The sequence below is a fragment of the Silurus aristotelis genome (genome assembly GCF_946808225.1).
Source record: "Silurus aristotelis genome assembly, chromosome: 8".
Taxonomy (NCBI): domain Eukaryota; kingdom Metazoa; phylum Chordata; class Actinopteri; order Siluriformes; family Siluridae; genus Silurus; species Silurus aristotelis.
In genome coordinates this window covers 17,127,649-17,145,160 of record NC_139581.1, presented here as the reverse complement: position 1 = coordinate 17,145,160, position 17,512 = coordinate 17,127,649, and the positions used below count along the sequence as shown (strand labels likewise).

The 17,512-nt window shown below is 39.7% G+C and overlaps 1 protein-coding gene across 22 annotated transcripts in view; it reads left to right on the top strand.

Moving 5' to 3' along the window:
- myo18ab (myosin XVIIIA b) overlaps positions 1–17,512 on the top strand; it is a 98,117-nt gene that overhangs the window by 67,700 nt on the left and 12,905 nt on the right. For all 22 annotated transcript variants that reach the window (XM_083549236.1, XM_083549228.1, XM_083549227.1 and 19 more), the window contains 13 exons: positions 3,108–3,251; positions 4,632–4,721; positions 6,134–6,253; positions 6,937–7,048; positions 9,572–9,699; positions 10,268–10,422; positions 12,229–12,352; positions 12,806–13,006; positions 13,375–13,485; positions 14,418–14,522; positions 14,735–14,881; positions 14,987–15,100; positions 17,282–17,398. In XM_083549236.1, coding sequence (XP_083405362.1) covers positions 3,108–3,251; positions 4,632–4,721; positions 6,134–6,253; positions 6,937–7,048; positions 9,572–9,699; positions 10,268–10,422; positions 12,229–12,352; positions 12,806–13,006; positions 13,375–13,485; positions 14,418–14,522; positions 14,735–14,881; positions 14,987–15,100; positions 17,282–17,398 — 1,668 coding nt within the window. The remainder of the gene's footprint in view (positions 1–3,107; positions 3,252–4,631; positions 4,722–6,133; positions 6,254–6,936; positions 7,049–9,571; positions 9,700–10,267; positions 10,423–12,228; positions 12,353–12,805; positions 13,007–13,374; positions 13,486–14,417; positions 14,523–14,734; positions 14,882–14,986; positions 15,101–17,281; positions 17,399–17,512) is intronic.

Genomic DNA, 17,512 nt, shown 5'->3' with positions numbered 1-17,512 from the left:
AAGTTCTGTTTTTTTTTCCCCGCCTTCTTTTTCCCTCAGTCTGTCATATTGAGAAAATCAAATCACACAACGTCTTCATATCACTCGCTCTATGAGGAGCAGTTACTTTGTGGTGTTCTGTTCTGGCGTTCACACAAGATATTTAAGGATGACCCTTTATGTCCTCCAGATATTTTAATACCAAGTGAGCGTTTCCTTCAGTTCAGAGAGTTTGTTGTGTGATGGTTTCGTTTGTGTTTTTACATTTCTGATTCTTAATACAAAGATCATAAATTGAAGCTGTTTACATTGACGCTATTTGGCTCTTATCCAGAGCTGCGGTTGCAGGCAGAAGAGGTGGGGAAGTGGAGGAGATTAGATACCTGGTGCAAAGTAATGGAGAGTGTGTTAGAGAAGTGAAGAAAAGAGTGCAGGCAGGGTGGAGTGGGTGGAGAAGATTGGCATTTGTGTTTGATTTGTGATAGAAGGGTATCTGCGAGAGTGAAAGGGAAAGTTTATAGGACTGTGGTGAGACCTGCGATGTTGTATGGATTAGAGACAGTGGCATTGAGTAAAAGACAGGAGGTGAAGCTGGAGGTAGCAGAGCTGAAGATGTTGAGATTTTCATTGGGAGTGACGACGATAGACAAAAACAAGTTTATTAAAGGAAACAGTGCATGTAGGATGTTTTGAAGACAAGGTGAGGGAGGCACGATTGAGATGGTTTGGACATGTTCAGAGGAGGGACATGGGGTATATTGGTAGGAGAATGCTGAGGATGGAGCCACCAGGAAGGAAGAAAAGAGGAAGGCCAAGAAGGAGGTTTATGGATGTGGTGAGGGAGGACATGCAGGTAGTTGTTTTAAGAGTCAGATGTAGAGGACAGGGGGGTGTGGAGACGGATGATCCACTGTTGCGCCCCCTAATGGGAGAAACCGAAAGAAGAAGATTTGTTTATTTGTTTCAATAAACAAATCAACACTGGTTTGCTAGATTACAAACTTAAAAAACTATCAGCCTCCAACTCTGTTGAGAGCATTTTTTTTAAAGGCAAAGCAAAAAAAATTATTTATTATTTGGAATGTGGGCTATGTTTAAACTAATTACTGATCAGAGTTTTTCCTCAAAAAAAGATTTTTCTAATATAAATTTTTCTAATATTCTTTGTTTTGATCTACACATAATTACTGTGCAGTATAATCCAATTAAAACCTTTATTGTAGGTTTGTTTTCAGTTGTTGTTTTTTTTTTTATTAGTTATCCAAACTTGTTTGCTGGGTAACTACAAATGAAATACATTATACCCTAAGCACAGTGTGTAATAGGACAGGATCTCACAGCTAACATTGCAAGTTGAAGCTGGTGCAACACGTTCCCTATGGAGTTTACCTGGAACCTAATACCTGTGGCTTTATGGAGCTGTTTGTCTGTTAAATCATTTTTATTGGGTTTTTTTGTGGGTGTATGTGTAAAAGTTGTACACAATATCATTGTTTTCCAGTCCACTTTTGTGAAAAGGAAGCAGATTGTAGTGCACATTTGTAGGTTTCATCTATCCTAGGTTGTGTCATTTATTGGCGAGCAGAAGTACGCTGAAATTGGCCTTTGTACTTATGTTCCTCACAAAACCTACTGATGGAACAGATTTGCTTCGCAAGGCTTTTTCAGAAAACCTAGTATGTGAGAAGCCGGGCAGTGGTGTGAGGTTTATTTGCAGTCTTCAGCTAATTAAACAGTGTGTTTGTGGATGTAGGCAGGATGAGGAACACTGCACAAGAAGTAGAACTGTTAGTTTTTCATTAACTCTGTATGAAACTGTAAATGGAAGTAGCCTTACTTCAGCTCTGAGAAATAAAACAGCAAAGTGTCACAAGCTCTTTTCTCTATTGGGAGCTCCTAAATTCTGGATTGCTGCTCTTAGAATAACAGCTCTGATAGACTGACAGTTACCGTCAGGATTTAGCTGAGAATCACGCAAAGAATTTTTTTGCACTGACTAAAACATCCAAATGGGAATAATGAAAAGACTATTGTAACAGTGTGAAAATCCATTCCTGTTATGCGTATAATCGATGCATCATTTCAATTTCCTGGTTAGAATTTTGCATAAGTAGTTGGAAATCTTTAAAAATACTAATGTTTTTATCACCTTAAGTCATACTTTTATTATTATTTAAATTTTTTCTTTTTTTTTTGCTTAAACCAGCTGGTAGGAACACATTGTCCTCATACTGACAAAACATGACTCTGAACACTAACGCTCGGTACGTAGGCGCCTGACAGAGGTGTGCACGCGAATAAAAGCCACCTGCTGCTTCACATTAGAGTTCAGACGAGCTCAGGCCCGTGTGTGCAGGGCTGTTTGAGAGCGAACAGATACAATTTTGTTGCGTGCAAAGACCCTTGCTGTGTGACAGATTACCCAGAGGCCATTACCAGCTTTCACAACCACGGGCTGAATTTTGCCACACTAATTGGATTTCCACATAATCGGCTCTCGTTGGAGATACGCATGTTTCACCAGCCAGGAAACCTTATAGCAGTTTAAATTAGCTGCCGTGCAGTATTGATATGCAATTTAATTAACCACAAGGGCTTTGGCTTCGCTTCATAGTCCAGTGTTACAGAACTTTCAGCAACCACAGATGCTTTTCTATAGTGCGGAGGGTACCACAGGTCCAGAGCCCAGAGATTTCGATTTTCCTCCATTTGGTTGTTATCTTCCTCTTGGTTCTGCGCTGGAGCTGTACAGATTTGCCGCTCCTTCCTCATATCTAGGCAAAGCTTTACATAACGAAGGGAAAAAAAAAAAGCTAATGTACATTGGAAACTTTTTAAACTATGAAGCAGTTCTATGTCAGAAATCTGACAGTGCAGATGTACACTTTGTCCAAAGATTTGTGGACAACTGACCGTATGATTTTTACCTGCTTTTTGAACATCCTATTTAACATTAAGTCGCGATTTACTGTTCTAATAACCTCAACTCTTCTGGGAAGATGTTCCACTAGATTTTGAAGTGTGGTTGTGGAGATTTGTGCTCAATTATCAACAAGGGTGGTACAGTAATTTTTTAATGATATTTTTAATTAAGTCAGTTCTCCAATCCACATGCTTCTGTCTCACAGATCCAAGACCTGGCCATCCGCTGCATCCAGAAGAATATCAAGAAGAATCGTGGCGTAAAGGACTGGCCCTGGTGGAAGGTCTTCACCACCGTACGACCTCTCATCCAAGTGCAGCTCAGCGAGGAGCAGATCCGTGGCAAAGACGTACGTTACTGTTTATTTTTTCACGCATACATGAACCCATTGCTGCTTCTCTCTGTCTTGTGATCTCTTCCTCTCGTGTCTTTTGTCAGTGTAATCTCTCAGCCAACCTCTGTCTCAACCGGTGTAGAAAGACCTAAAATGTGGACCTATCATGTGCTAGTCATTGAGGGTCTTTGCTCACTAAATGATGACGACTAGTAAACCTTCCTGAGATGATATTGCCCTTTAACAAAGCAATAATTATCAAAGTTTATGTACCATGTTGAAATAACCATCGTATAGTCTATGGAGGAGTAGATCATAGGAGTAGATCATTATTGTGCAAAATCTTTATTTGGATGCTATTTTTATATATATACAGTATATAATATAATATAATATAATATAATATAATATAATATAATATAATATAATATAATATAATATAATATAATATAATATAATATAATATAATATAATATAATATAATATAATGCGATCTGTCTGTTTAAACTGCCCCAAAATCACAAAGTAAAAAATGTTGAGAAGCCACAGGTGAGAATCTGATTTGTATCTCTTTATCTTTCTCTCTCCATAGATTTGTCTCTGTTCTTTCTATTTTTTGCTTTGTGCGTACGCCTGCCTCTGTCTCTCAGTATCTTCCTTCTGTAAGGAGTCCCCTCCATACACTTTAAAATCACTAAATCCTTGTGCCATGTCTAGGTTTTGGCATTTAGCAGTGGCAGAGCCGCACATAAAACCCATGTGGACGGTTCCTCTTTCCTGCTCGAGTCCCTCCTGAATTCCAGGTTTTCAGAATCCGTTTAGTCTCAGCCAAAGCACTCGTCCTTTTTGATTTCCTGCCTCTGCATTATTTTGGCTCCGGTGTGACTGTTTGTAGTAGAACGTGTGTGAATACATTACCTGTGTACTTTCAGCCTGCTGACTCTTTTGGGATGCGTGGCAGCACAGAGATTTTGCTTGGATCAAATAGAATAATTTTTTGTGGAAGACTGCAGTGAACCTACAAGTCAGAAGGTGTATGCGCATCCATGCCTAGCACATCCACTTAGCTGCGTCTTGCTGTTCGAGAGAGATCTGGGTGCTGACTCTAACTCAGCGTTACCAAAAAAACCCACAAACGGTACTGTTTGAGTCGGACTATACGCAGAGTCACACCTGATCACCTTCACCTTTTAGTATTTTGGTGAGAGAAGAAGAGGCCGAAAGGAAGACGGCAGAGGGGATTTCCTTGACATATGCTGCTAAACAGATTGTCTCTCTGACTGACCGTGCTTTCTTCTACACTGTCCATCAGTTGAGTGGCTCAGACGATGAGACACTACACCATTGATTGTATGTTTGTTTCCACTCTGATTGGCTTTGTTTTTTTTTTTTCAGGAAGAAATTCAGCAGCTGAAGCTGAAGGTGGAGAAAGTGGAGAAGGAGAGAAACGAGCTGCGACTCAACACTGACCGTTTAGAGAGCAGGGTAAAGTTCACACACATTTCACCACTCGTACCGAAGGCTGGACAACTGCTGAGATCTAAACAATTTCAGTAATAATTTAATTCCGTTTAATTTGTTTAGCACTTTAACAAATGGATGTTGTCAAAACGCCGCTTTACAGAGACAAATAGGTTATAAAATGTGAATTTCTACGTAAGTTTCTATACGTTTATTAATTCAGGTTGTCCCCTGTGGTTTGACTTACAATTTTTTCGATCTTATCTTGCAATCCAGAAGATTGCAATGCAATAAAAAAAAATTGTATGATACGCTGGGAACCTGCCAGGCTACAGCTCTTGTCCCTTTCTTTTTTGAAACCGACCACGTCCAGGCTCGTGCACGCGCCTGCTGCCGCAAACATATGTACTGTAAAGTTTATAAAATTTTGCTAAATTATGTGCTGTAGTTTGTAAATGATTAAATATTATTTGAAAAGATTATGAAGTATTTAATACCCCATACGAATCGCCATTGTTTCAGACTCCTGAGTAGGCTAGGCCATGTCTCCACTTAACACATTTTCGACCGTAAAGCATCTCCATCGTAAGTCCGGGTCTACCTGTAACTATTAAATGCTATTACTACTACAAATCATAATAATAATATTTTAGCAAATAAATATTATATTGATTTAACAAATAAACATTGACTTGCTTCCCCTTAGAGCAAGAGCAATATTTAAAAAATTATTCAATAAGGAAATAAACGTATAACGTTATTACATTAAATACATTATAATAGGCAAAATATATAGATTTAATGCAAAAAAAAGAAAAATTGTGACTAATGTCAAGTTGTCTAGGCGTTTATCATCATTTCAACCATTTACTGTCGAGTACACAGTGAAACGAAACGATGTGTTTCATAAAGCATCATCAATGAACACAAGAAATCACAAAACTGATGAGGACACTACATAAAGTGCACGTGTGCAACATTTATCGGACGAGTACAAGGCAAACAGTACAGTAGAAGTGTAACAGTGCAAAAGATTTGTCTATATAATAATAAATACTGTAATTGAAGGTCACATGATCATAAGCAGTTAATTATTTAGCCAGGTCAGAATGTGAAGTTTCAGAATATTTATTTAGAAAATGAACAGATTGCATGCCGTTGCACATAGACGCACGCACGCACGTGCGCACACACGCACGCGCAAACACAAGCTCACCAGTTCTGAGCACCTCCCATGACATTGTCAAAATGCTAACAGCTTTGTGTTACATATCCAAGGGTTGATGTTAAGGTGCAGCAGCGGACTGATTCACCGCAATTTGAGTTTATTTAAGGCAGGGTCACTGAACGATAGTAAGCTTCTGCATTGCTCTCTGTGTGTGTGTGTGTGTGTGTGTGTGTGTGTGTGTGTGTGTGTGTGTGTGTGTGTCTGTTAGATCACAGAGCTGTCATCAGAGCTTGCTGATGAAAGAAACACGGGCGAGTCTGCCTCTCAGCTGCTAGAGTCCGAGACCTCTGAGAGACTACGGTTCGAGAAGGACATGAAAGACCTTCAGGTACCTGCAGAACTGCTATGACACACTCACTTTTCAGCAGAGTTGAAAACTGACAGAGGGCGACTGCTTGACTTGTTGTAAATATCCTGCCGTAAACAATCAGTAATAGTGATATAAATAGTGAGTAATACAGTTTGTAGTTTACCCTGCATTCACACAAGGATGCAACAAGTGACCCCTATGTGTGTGTGTGGGGGGGTGGGGGGTGCAGCCACAGCTATGGTATGCACTGTTCATTTATTTATTTGAAATGTTAATTTAAGAGTCAAATTGTGTCCAGTAATGTGAAATATGATGTAAAACAATATTGAGAGCAAATGCTTTGAATTAAATGTTGCTTATCGCATTATCTGCAGCCGCATTTTCTATCGCCACTGCCACAAACAAAACACACAAGACATCATTTAGTGTGAACGCAGGGTTAGACACATAGTGTATTTTTGTGTGTGTGTGCGTGTGTGTGCGTGTGAGGCTCTGTATTTGTCTATGCGGTTCTGTAGATGGTATATGTACAATACATGTGTTTTTATTTGTTTGGTTGAATTGGCCTGTGAGGTATTTTTTTTAGCAGATTGTATTTACCAGCATGTCTAAGAGCTTACGTGTGTGTGTGTGTGTGTGTGTGTGTGTGTGTGTGTGTGTGTGTGTGTGTGTGTGTGTGTGTGTGTGTGTGTGTGTGTCAGGCCAAGTATGACTCTATGAAGAAGCAGATGGAGTCTATGGAGATGGAGGTGATGGAGACTCGGCTCATACACGCCTCCGAGCTTAATGGAGAGATGGATGATGATGACGCAGGCAAGTGGCACCACTTCGAGCGCAAAGCACTCGAGCGTACACGCAAAACACACCGCTGTCATTTCACCCTAACTGTGTAGAGTGTTCAACAGTCTTCATGAACAGCGACACAGGATTTTGGATTCTGTTCCGCCTTTTGAGCTCTTTTATATTATTATTGTTTGGACACGTGGAATGCGATTCGGATCACGTTTTTAAATAGGGCTTAAGTCTGGAGACTTTGATAAACATTGATTTTGTGTACTTGTACCAATTTCTCTCTCGATGCGGATGTTGATTGGGGCCATTATCTCCTGAGGCGGAGTATTCGTCAGCTAAAATAACCGGGTATTTGGAAGAAATTATAATGCCAATCATTTAAAGCCTGGACCACCACCTCAGTGAACCAGCAGCATATTTGAACCAGAGCAGGATTTTAAAACATTGTTAGAGAGGAATATGGCAAAGCGGAGTCAAAGCCAGCAGCCTGACGTTCTGATTCTCATAATGCCGCATGCCAAACCATGCCCACTGCCTATGTAATTATTCCATTCAATCCTTTGTGCTTGTTCTCTCGAAAGCTTCCAATAACCCAGGAGTTGACTGTAAGCATGGAGCAACATATGATGGCTGAGCCTGGCTGCAGTGTCCCCCGTGTGACGGTGTTTAGCGTTAAACCCAAGGGATTTTAAGTGCCTTTGAGAGTCCTGGCTCACTGGGCCTTCAGATTGGCAGGTTTAGAGCTCGGATTCAGGTGGGCTGCTTGGCCTTGGTTTCTGACCTCCCGACAAATGAGAAAATAATCTGCCGGATCAGGTGCAGCTCTACCCGGTTTCTACCCAATTTCTGTAGAATTGCACTGCCGTGTAGAGCATCGACATTTCTCCGTCTGTTCCTTTTCTTTTTCTCTCTCTCTGAAAGAAACACTTTTTTTGTAAGATGCCTGTTTCGCGTGTTCCCGCTGTCTTTTTTTTTTCTTTCTTCAGAATATCATTTACAAAGAATTAGCTGACCTCAAAAAGTCTGCGACTTTCATTCACGCTACTGTAATGACCAGCTCTGAGCTGAATAAGACCGATGATACTCTACGTGTAGGATGTGTGCTGAACTGTTTCCTATTTCACTATGATTGATTTCTGAATATTCGAACTAAGCCACGTGGATCCAATTTATTCCGCTTCCGTGCAGTTTCCCTCCATCTACCGATAATCCCACCGCACTCTCCATGGTACTGTTCAGTTCCTAATGTTCCTAAAGGATGTCAGACATTTTGAAATAAAACAGGAAGCTGTTCACTCTTACTGTATGAAGCACTGTGTAAAGAAAAATGATGGAGTGAGCAATAAAAGCAACATGATTTTCTATGACGTTGTTTTTAGAAATGGGTATGGTAACTATCAAAGCATAGACGTTTGTGTGGTATCACAAGCAAGGATTTGTTTATGCCGTATGTAAGCACCCATGTAAATTGCAACGAAAAATACAAGAGAACAAATTTCCTCATTAAAAATATCTCAAATTAATTCAAAGTCCATAGAGATCTCTCCACACTAATGCATTTCTAGGCAGAATTCTTTTTTTTTTTTTTTGCTAGTAAGTGCATGTAATGTCTAATTTTATGCCTGGGGTTGACACTGGTACATAACTGTAATCATAGATGTTTTGGCTTTATAAGCCTGTCGATCACCACATTATGTGCAATTTCGGAAAGCACGGAGACGGCACCCTTTCCTTTAACGCTTCCGCAGCCCTCCAAACACGCACAAACGCACAACCCAGCATTAAATCAGTGTGAACGCTCATTTTCGGTGCCGCGTGGAAGACGCAGCTGTTTTGTGTGTGCAGCTGTTGTTCAACAAGTAATATTTTAAGGCAAATACATCTGTTGTCTTTATGGTTTTCTTTCTTCAGCCATAATACCAGTGACAATCAACTCCTCCGACTTTAGCCTCGCTTGACCTGTCGCTGTGATTGTATTGGAGAACATATGGAACAGCAAGCATTCTTAGCATTAATCTTATCTGTTGAAGAGTATTTACTGATCCACTATGCAGTTGTTGTTGTTTTTTTTTTTTCTTCTTGAACGAGAGACATTCACCAAGCTTTTAGGTAACATTTCCCACTTCTCAGAATGCAAATGCCAGGAGTATCTTTTGGCATTTGATTGCTGAAAACCGAAATCTTTTTAAACCCATGTTTACTATGATAAATGGCTTAAGAAAAAGAAAAAAGGCAACATTTTAAGTTCTTTTTTTCTTTCTTTCTTTCTCTGGAATTTATGCGACGGGAAAAGCAGCTTGTCATGTTACTTAGCAACCACCAAATCCCTTGTTCAAGCTGAAACATTAATTCCTACAAGGGGTTCACCTTCAAAACGTGTTAATAAACGTCACAGAAAACATCACAATATAACAAAGCTGTTAAAATGGAAGATTCTCAGCACTCGCTGGAGGTTGTTAGTATAGATTCTATAGTTAATGAATCACCTTCTGCCCAAATGGAATGTGCTTTAACACATCGTGATAATTTGGTGTGTTCGTATAGGGGGGGAGTGGAGACTAAAGTATGAGCGTGCAGTCCGGGAGATCGAGTTCACCAAGAAGAGGCTGCAGCAGGAGTTTGATGACAAGCTGGAGGTGGAGCAGCAGAACAAAAGGCAGCTTGAAAGACGGGTAAGGCTGCATCTCAGGCTAATGTATATTGAACCTATTTTTTTCAATGCAAAAAAAACCCCCCAAGAATTCATAAATTAAATTTCACTTTTTGTGACTAGGTGGTCATGATGCGCTGGTTGTACTGTACAGTGCATGCACATCATAAATACTTAGCAGACAGAAAAGGCACCTGTCTTCACACACACCTCACAGGCCTCATGTACCCTCTTAGAGCTGCAGCTTGTACCGCTGTCAATAATAAAAGCGCTAGAAATGCACATCATGCTCCGAGTTTATGATGGGATCCTGGAGGCGCAGTGAAATCCTGCTGCGCTGCGCTGAGTGACGCGTGTCGTCAGTCTGCTGCGATGTGCACAATTATCAAAGCCGCATAAAACCCTGTCTAAAAAAAACCCTGTCTCTAAAAACTGTTTGGGTTTTTCTTAAACCAACCTGAAAGCAGACTGCTGACAAGCTGTCTGAAGAGGCTCTGAACATTGTGTGTGTGTGTGTGTGTGTGTGTGTGTGTGTGTGTGTGTGTGTGTGTGTGTGTGTGTGTGTGTGTGTGTGTGTGTGCGCGCGCTAGCTGACAGACATGCAGGCAGACAATGAGGAGGTGCAAAGGGTGATGCAGCAGCTGAAGAAGAAGTGCCAGAAGCTGACAGCTGAACTCCAGGACACAAAACTCCACCTGGAGGGCCAGCAAAGTCGTAACCATGAGCTGGAGAAGAAACAGAGGAAGTAAGAATGAAATTCTTCAAGCAATCACACATAATCTGGTCTGAAAGTAAAAGTTGACAACAGTGTAGAGGGGAGTGGAGAGCAGTGGACAGCAGTTATCATGTTTACCTATTGAGGTATAAGCAGAAATGACCAACAGTACATTGAAACGATCAGGTATGAAGTAAATCTTTGCCAAAGACAGCAATCCAGTATTGACAACTAAACTCAACTCAAGCTTTATTGTCATTCTTCTACATAGACACTATCAGTAGTGGACAGTGATGAAGTAAATATAATCAATTACTGTACTTAAGTGGCTTTTTCACATATCTGTACCTTACTGAAGTATTTCGATTTGGGGAAACTTATCACTACATTTCAAAGTCATATATTTTATCTTTTTTCCTCACCTACATTTTGCGAAATCAGTCGTTCCTTTTTATTTATCAGCGAATAAAAACTTAACTGGTCAATCACTCAGCAAGCCACCAATCAGGGTCAAGCTCTGTTTTGAACTTGTTTTGATTGGCGCTTGGTGGTATCTTCAGCGTCAGTTCAACAGCAAGCAGAATATTTTGCGAGGAATTAACGATGGAAGAAACTCCCGACTCGAACTCGCCAGAATATCCGTGGCCTTTTTTGCATGAATTTTTTATTATTTTTTTTTTTTTATAGGTACTTGAGAGAAGGTTTTGGGCTCATGATCATTCTAATAGAAATCATTCAGTGTTTCTCATAGTATTAATAGATTGGTGTGTTAAGAGTAACATTAGAGTCTTTACACATAAACTGAGTTGATTAAGCAAAAGAGTCTTGTGACAAAAAAAAATGATCATAGGAACATTATAGCCATAACCTATGCCAAGGTGCATAGACTGTAAAACAGCAAGAGTAAACATTAAACATAAAAAGTGCACATTAGACATAAGAGTTAAGATAAGATAAATATTAGGTAGATGTGATGAATATAAGGTTTTAATGTAAGTAGGTTAAGAACAAGAGTAAAGTGACGATACTCATTAGATTTGTGATGTTAGGATCTGATAATGACTATTGGCATTAGCCACTGAGAAGCCTGAAGTGAGAGTGTTGTGTACTGTGGGCAGTGATGTAGGAGTTACTGGCACTGCGCCTCTTGCTTTCTCACAGAGACAAATCCGAAATTGCTTCAAACATTTTGTGAACCCAAGAATGACAAAAACCGCATTGTAACTTATAGACACAGTGACTGGCAAAGAAAACCAAATCTCTCATCTGCAGAAAGTACATGTGAGCACTAAGTGGGCGAGTTTGAGTTGATGCATGTTTTACTGCTAGTCTACTGAAGCTCTTAAATTGAGTTTAGTCACCACACTTAAATAAAGTCGCACTCTTGTGACTTTTCTCTATTTGTTTTATACTGAAGAAAAAAAATTGCGATCACTGCCTGCCTACACACGTGTGCCAACCAAAGACATCAGAATTCTTATATAATCTTTTTCAAATTAAAGTCAAATTGGCAGGAAAATATATTTTTATTATATTAAGAAGAAGTGCTATGTTCACAAACGTGTAACTCATGGCGTAAATCATTCTCAAGTTTAAATTTAAAGTTTTTTCTACTGCTCTCTTTAAATGAAGGGCAGACTTTTATCTTTTATCGGACCACTATTTAAACCAAAAGCACATATCCTACAACTTCTTTAGGTTTTCTAGTGATTGATGTTATATTATAAATTATTCATTCCATGTTTTTAATGCCAGAGGCTCAATGTTCTTCATTTTCAAGGCTTCTTAGGAGATAAAAACAAGAAAAGTGATGTGTATGCATGTATTTGTGCACAGGTTTGACTCAGAGCAGACTCAGTCCCAGGAGGAGGTGCAGAAAGAGAGAAGTCAGCGTGAGAAGTTGAGCAGGGAGAAAGATGTACTGACTGGAGAAGTGTTCAGTGTCCGACAGCAACTGGAGGTCAGGACCCTTTAACATATCATAAGTCATTATCATTGGCAATAGATCAATTATTCAATGTGTGAATATTTCAGCTTGCATGTTAAGCTCTTGTAATCAAATATTTAATGTGAGATTTGTGGCACTATCCTTACTACCACCAGAATCGAGAACATTTAGTGACTGGGCAAACATAGCTTATTCTAGTGCGATTTCAGACATAGAATTTAGGAAGAAGGATCAAACCAGTTCTACATGCATTAGTTAATAGTATGCAATACATTTGTTAATGCAGATGCGGATATTTAGATTTCTTTAAGGGTGTATATATTAACATTAAAGTTCTTTAGGGTGTAAAGCATTCTATTCATCAGCATTGAGGACTGTGTGTGTGTCTGTACTGTATGTTAGTGTCTGTGTATGGAGGTGAGTGCGGATCACATCGAACGCTTTAATAATAATGTGTTCACTCAGGACAAAGATCTGGAAATGTGCGCTCTCAACCTGAAGCTGGAGCAGATGGAGGCCGAGCTGCAGGATCTGAACTCTCAGGAGTCCAAGGATGAGGCCTCGCTAGCAAAGGTCAAAAAGCAGCTCCGTGACTTGGAGGCAAAAGTCAAAGATCAGGAAGAGGAACTTGATGAGCAAGCAGGCACTATTCAAATGTTGGAGCAGGTATATACCCACACACACACACACACACACACACACAAACATACAATCAATGACGCTCCTTGAACAGAACAGGTTTATTTACACAGCACACACTTCAAGAATGTAACTCGTGTAATGTATTAATTTCTTGGAAAAATGCAAAGTCCTCATGCATATTTACCACAACAAACAAATTTGTTTGTGTATTTATATTAGGAAATATTTAATGAACAAGTGCACATTTAGAATTTCCTTATTATATAAAAGCTTGACAAGTAATGCCTGTTTAAATTGTGTATTTTGTTTTTTATTTAATTTTAATCATTTATTTTTTTGGTATAAACTGCATAGTGTGCAAAGATGTGATACTGTATATTATGCTCATGCAGGCCAAGCTACGTCTGGAGATGGAGATGGAGAGGCTGAGACATACACACTCTAAAGAGATTGAGAGCAAAGACGATGAGGTGGAGGAGATCAGACAGTCATGTAATAAGAAGGTATGTGAGTTTTCTTTTACACTGAGGTACCTCTACTCATATCCCTACTTCATCCAATAGGTAAAAAAATAAAAAAGCCATGGATCTAATCAATTGAAGCTCAGTTTTCAGGGACTCAATTATGCATGCATTATCGGAAGGGCATTTCATAAATGCCCATCTAGTCCAACATTTTATACCAGAAAAGACAACACCAGTGCTATGTGAGTAAAATAAGCTATAATCTGTAATGTAATGACTAATAAGTACAAGCTTAATGCTAATAATCAGGTTGTCTGTAGGTCACAAGGCTGCTGATGAATTATGGCGATGGAAGCAGGTGTTTCAAAACAGCTATTGTTCTCGTGCTGCCTGACACAACTAATAGATTATTGTGCTGTTCTTGCTGCTGAATGGTTTTAAAGCATGTATAACCTGACTGAAGTGGCTTTTTTCCAGTATGCTAGCACTTTCTAATGATTATATAGCAAAAGATAAACTAGAATATAACTCATCTGCTGTTACCCTTTCAGACATCACACCCCCTCATAAAGAATGCCAGAAAAAAGCCTCACTCATCATCTTGTTCTTTATTGTTCTGTGTGTAGAGTTCACATAAATACAATCTTTTTGGTAAAAGTTCCCAAAACAAATAAATCATGTTTTGGAAAATGTTCTTGGCTAATTAATAATTGTGATCATGGATTTGCACAGATACTGGATTCGTGTTCACTTTGTTTTAACAAATGTAACAACACATTTTCTATTTCTGTTGTGCTGTTACTGTATGATGCCTATATTGTTTCCTTACTTTTCCCTTGACATCGAAAAGAAACCCACGAAGAACACGTAGTAAAAATCATACCAGAACACCTCTAAAGACATTTCATCAGGTTATACCACTGCTGATTGCATTCTGACTCTTCCTGTTCTATATTTTGCCGTGTGTGTAGCTGAAGCAAATGGAGGTTCAGTTAGAGGAGGAGTATGAAGATAAACAGAAGGTCCTTAAGGAAAGGAGAGAACTGGAGGCCAAGCTTTTGGCAGCTCAAGACCAGGTATATAACGGCGAATACAAACGAACGCTTTCATTTCAACTGTTCTTTCTTTACCTCAATCCCTTTTTTGTTCTTCTTGTAGAATACAAATGCATAGTTTTGGTCCTATAACTGAACATAATTCTGCTTGTCTCAGTGTTTATACAGTATAAGTGCTGTGTAAGGCAGAGTAACTGGTGTGTAAATCATGTTTGTTATGTTCTTTATCTCAGGTGAGCCACAGAGATGTAGAGACAGAAAAGCGCCTAAGGAAAGACCTGAAGCGCACCAAAGCCCTTTTGGCTGATGCCCAAATCATGCTGAACCACCTAAAGAACAATGCACCCAGCAAAAGGGAGATTGCTCAGTTGAAAAACCAGGTGCGAGAAGGCAATGTCTCATTATCAGCTCAAGTTAGCAGGTACCACCCAGAGTTATAGGCCTCGGAACTAATTCTGTTGTGTGTCTGTGTGTGTGTGTTCCAGCTGGAGGAGTCAGAGTTCACCTGTGCTGCTGCAGTCAAAGCCCGCAAGGCCATGGAGGTGGAAATTGAGGACCTTCATGTTCAGATGGATGACATCTCCAAAGCAAAGCAGACTGTGAGTGTTGGGCATGAGGGACAAAATGTTTGGGGGAAAAATAGGAACTTGTATCTGAGGTTATGAAACCAGGTAAAAAAAAGTCTTAAGAAGAGTGTAGAATCAAAAATGATCACAGTTACAGATTCTAAATAGGACACTACATATTTATATGAGAGGAAAATTTGCTAAACATTGATGCCACGTATTAGAAACGGAGCAGGTTACTCCCCCATACACAGGGAATCGTCAGTGCTCGTCAGGTTGTCAGTTCAATAATTTACAGCACGGAAATGATTTCTGCCCATAATGGCATGTTTCCGATTCTTTCTCTAATTTGAGCAAGACATATCACCCTGAAATACATTACGCTTTAATAACGCTGTCATGAGGCGCTTCTTCTGCAGCCTGAAAGGAGGATTTATAATTGAGTTCACACAGCAGCAGGTTGGAAAGAGATATTGGAAGAGAGATGAATGGTTGCGATTTTACACACATCGTTTTGGGCCCTATCTTTATTATTCTGTTTTCCGTTTACAGCTCCTGCGGAGCGAAAAAACAGTCTGATTGGGTGTCAATTTGAGTCATTTTATCTGTGAAAACGGCACAATCGAGTGTGGTACCAAAGAGTGCTACGCTGTGGCATATGTGCAGTATTGTTTACTTCTTCCGTGGCAGTGTACAGATGCTCTCCTGGCCGGAGAAATATCCGAGTAAATACTGTATTAATTTAAAGGAACTTTAAAACGAGAAACAAGAGAAACTCATGAAGCACTACTGAGATCACTGGACGTCTAGAAATACTCTGTGTGCCAGCAGATGAATCCATATACCGGTCTATTTCTCTCTCCAGTTACCTTTTAATTTCAATGTTGTCACATGGTGATAACAAGCCTGTCTAGCTTATGAGAGTGATTCATTCTGCAGCACAGGCGCCCATCTTTCACGACTCAACAGAGATTGGTTTTGTCAAAATTGAGGAATTACACATCGCTCAGATATATTTGGGAATCAGCCGAGTTTCTTGTGTGTGTGTACTCGATGTGAGAATCGAATGAGGAAGATATGACTTGCGCCTGTCAGATCAGCCAGAGGAAATGGACGGGAAGGATGACTGGAAAAGCTTAAGACATTCCCTATTGTCGGCTCTGCATTTTGTCTGGCTTTTGAAAATGTATGTTAAGGAGCATTTTTGTACCACGTTATCTTATCTTGTTTTCCAGCTATTTCCATTTGACGAGGATTATATGTTGGAATCAAATACAGGAGGAATTTAGAAATGACAGGCAGACTGAATAGCTCCCCGCTGACGTGTTAAAGTTTTTTTGAAAAAAGCCGTGATTTATGATTCATTCTACCGCATGCTCAAAAGCGTCTTTTTAGTTTTATTATTGTTTACCGTGATTATATATATTTTCAGCAAAGGAAGTGTCATTGTAGAATTCTGCTGAAATTGCAGATGTCTGACTCTTTGTAATGTAATTTACAAAGCACAAGTTACTGTCTGATTCAGCGCGTGCGTGTGTGTGTGTGTGTGTGTGTGTGTGTGTGTGTGTGTGTGTGTGTGTGTGAGAAACTACCCCCAATTGGCATACATATTGTACAATAAACTGTAATGAAATAGTCTTAAATTATTGGGCTGTGTGACTGAAAGGAAAATGATTCAGGTCATTAGCTGTCTTTGTCCGTTTTTGTAACATGTGAGCAAGATGGAAAGCTCGAGACCCACGCTGGTTTTAAACTCCATTTCATTTCACACTTCTCCGTTAATGAAATTCATTTGCTTTCTCCGATATCCACATTTTCATGCCCTATTAATAAACCCTGCTCTTATTCCTCAGAGATTGCTGTACTGTATTGTAGAAAGTAATTATTATTGAATGGAATTAAGCCTCTGACACTCCCAGGGAAAGCAGGTTGATTCGTGGCAGCTTTAGCTGCAAACGATAAAAGTCTTTGTGCACAGTGCACGTGTTTCTGAATTATGAGGGGATTTTGTGTAAGAGAAAGAAAGTGCACATTAAACATTAGAGAAACTTAATCAAAGTCTTGGGGCACCTTCTGGAAATATTGGCGGATGTTTGCTCTTTTGAAGCGCTCTTCTCGTTTCAATGTTTTTTTTTAATGCAATGCAAATTTCGAACACTGTTTTTTGAATACTGATATGCCCTGCTGCCTGTTTCTGGCTGTTTACTCTCCCAGTTGGAGGAGCAACTGAGCCGTGTGCAGCGAGAGAAGAACGACCTGCAGTCACGCATGGAGGAAGACCAGGAGGACATGAATGAGCTCATGAAGAAACACAAAGCGGCTGTTGCCCAGGTAACTCTTTTTTCCATTTAATTTTTTATTTTTTTTCTTCCCCTTCACTTTTCTCTTTGGACTCATCGCACCACTGTGCCCTTCTCAATACATTGAAAGCAGGACGGTGTGTAT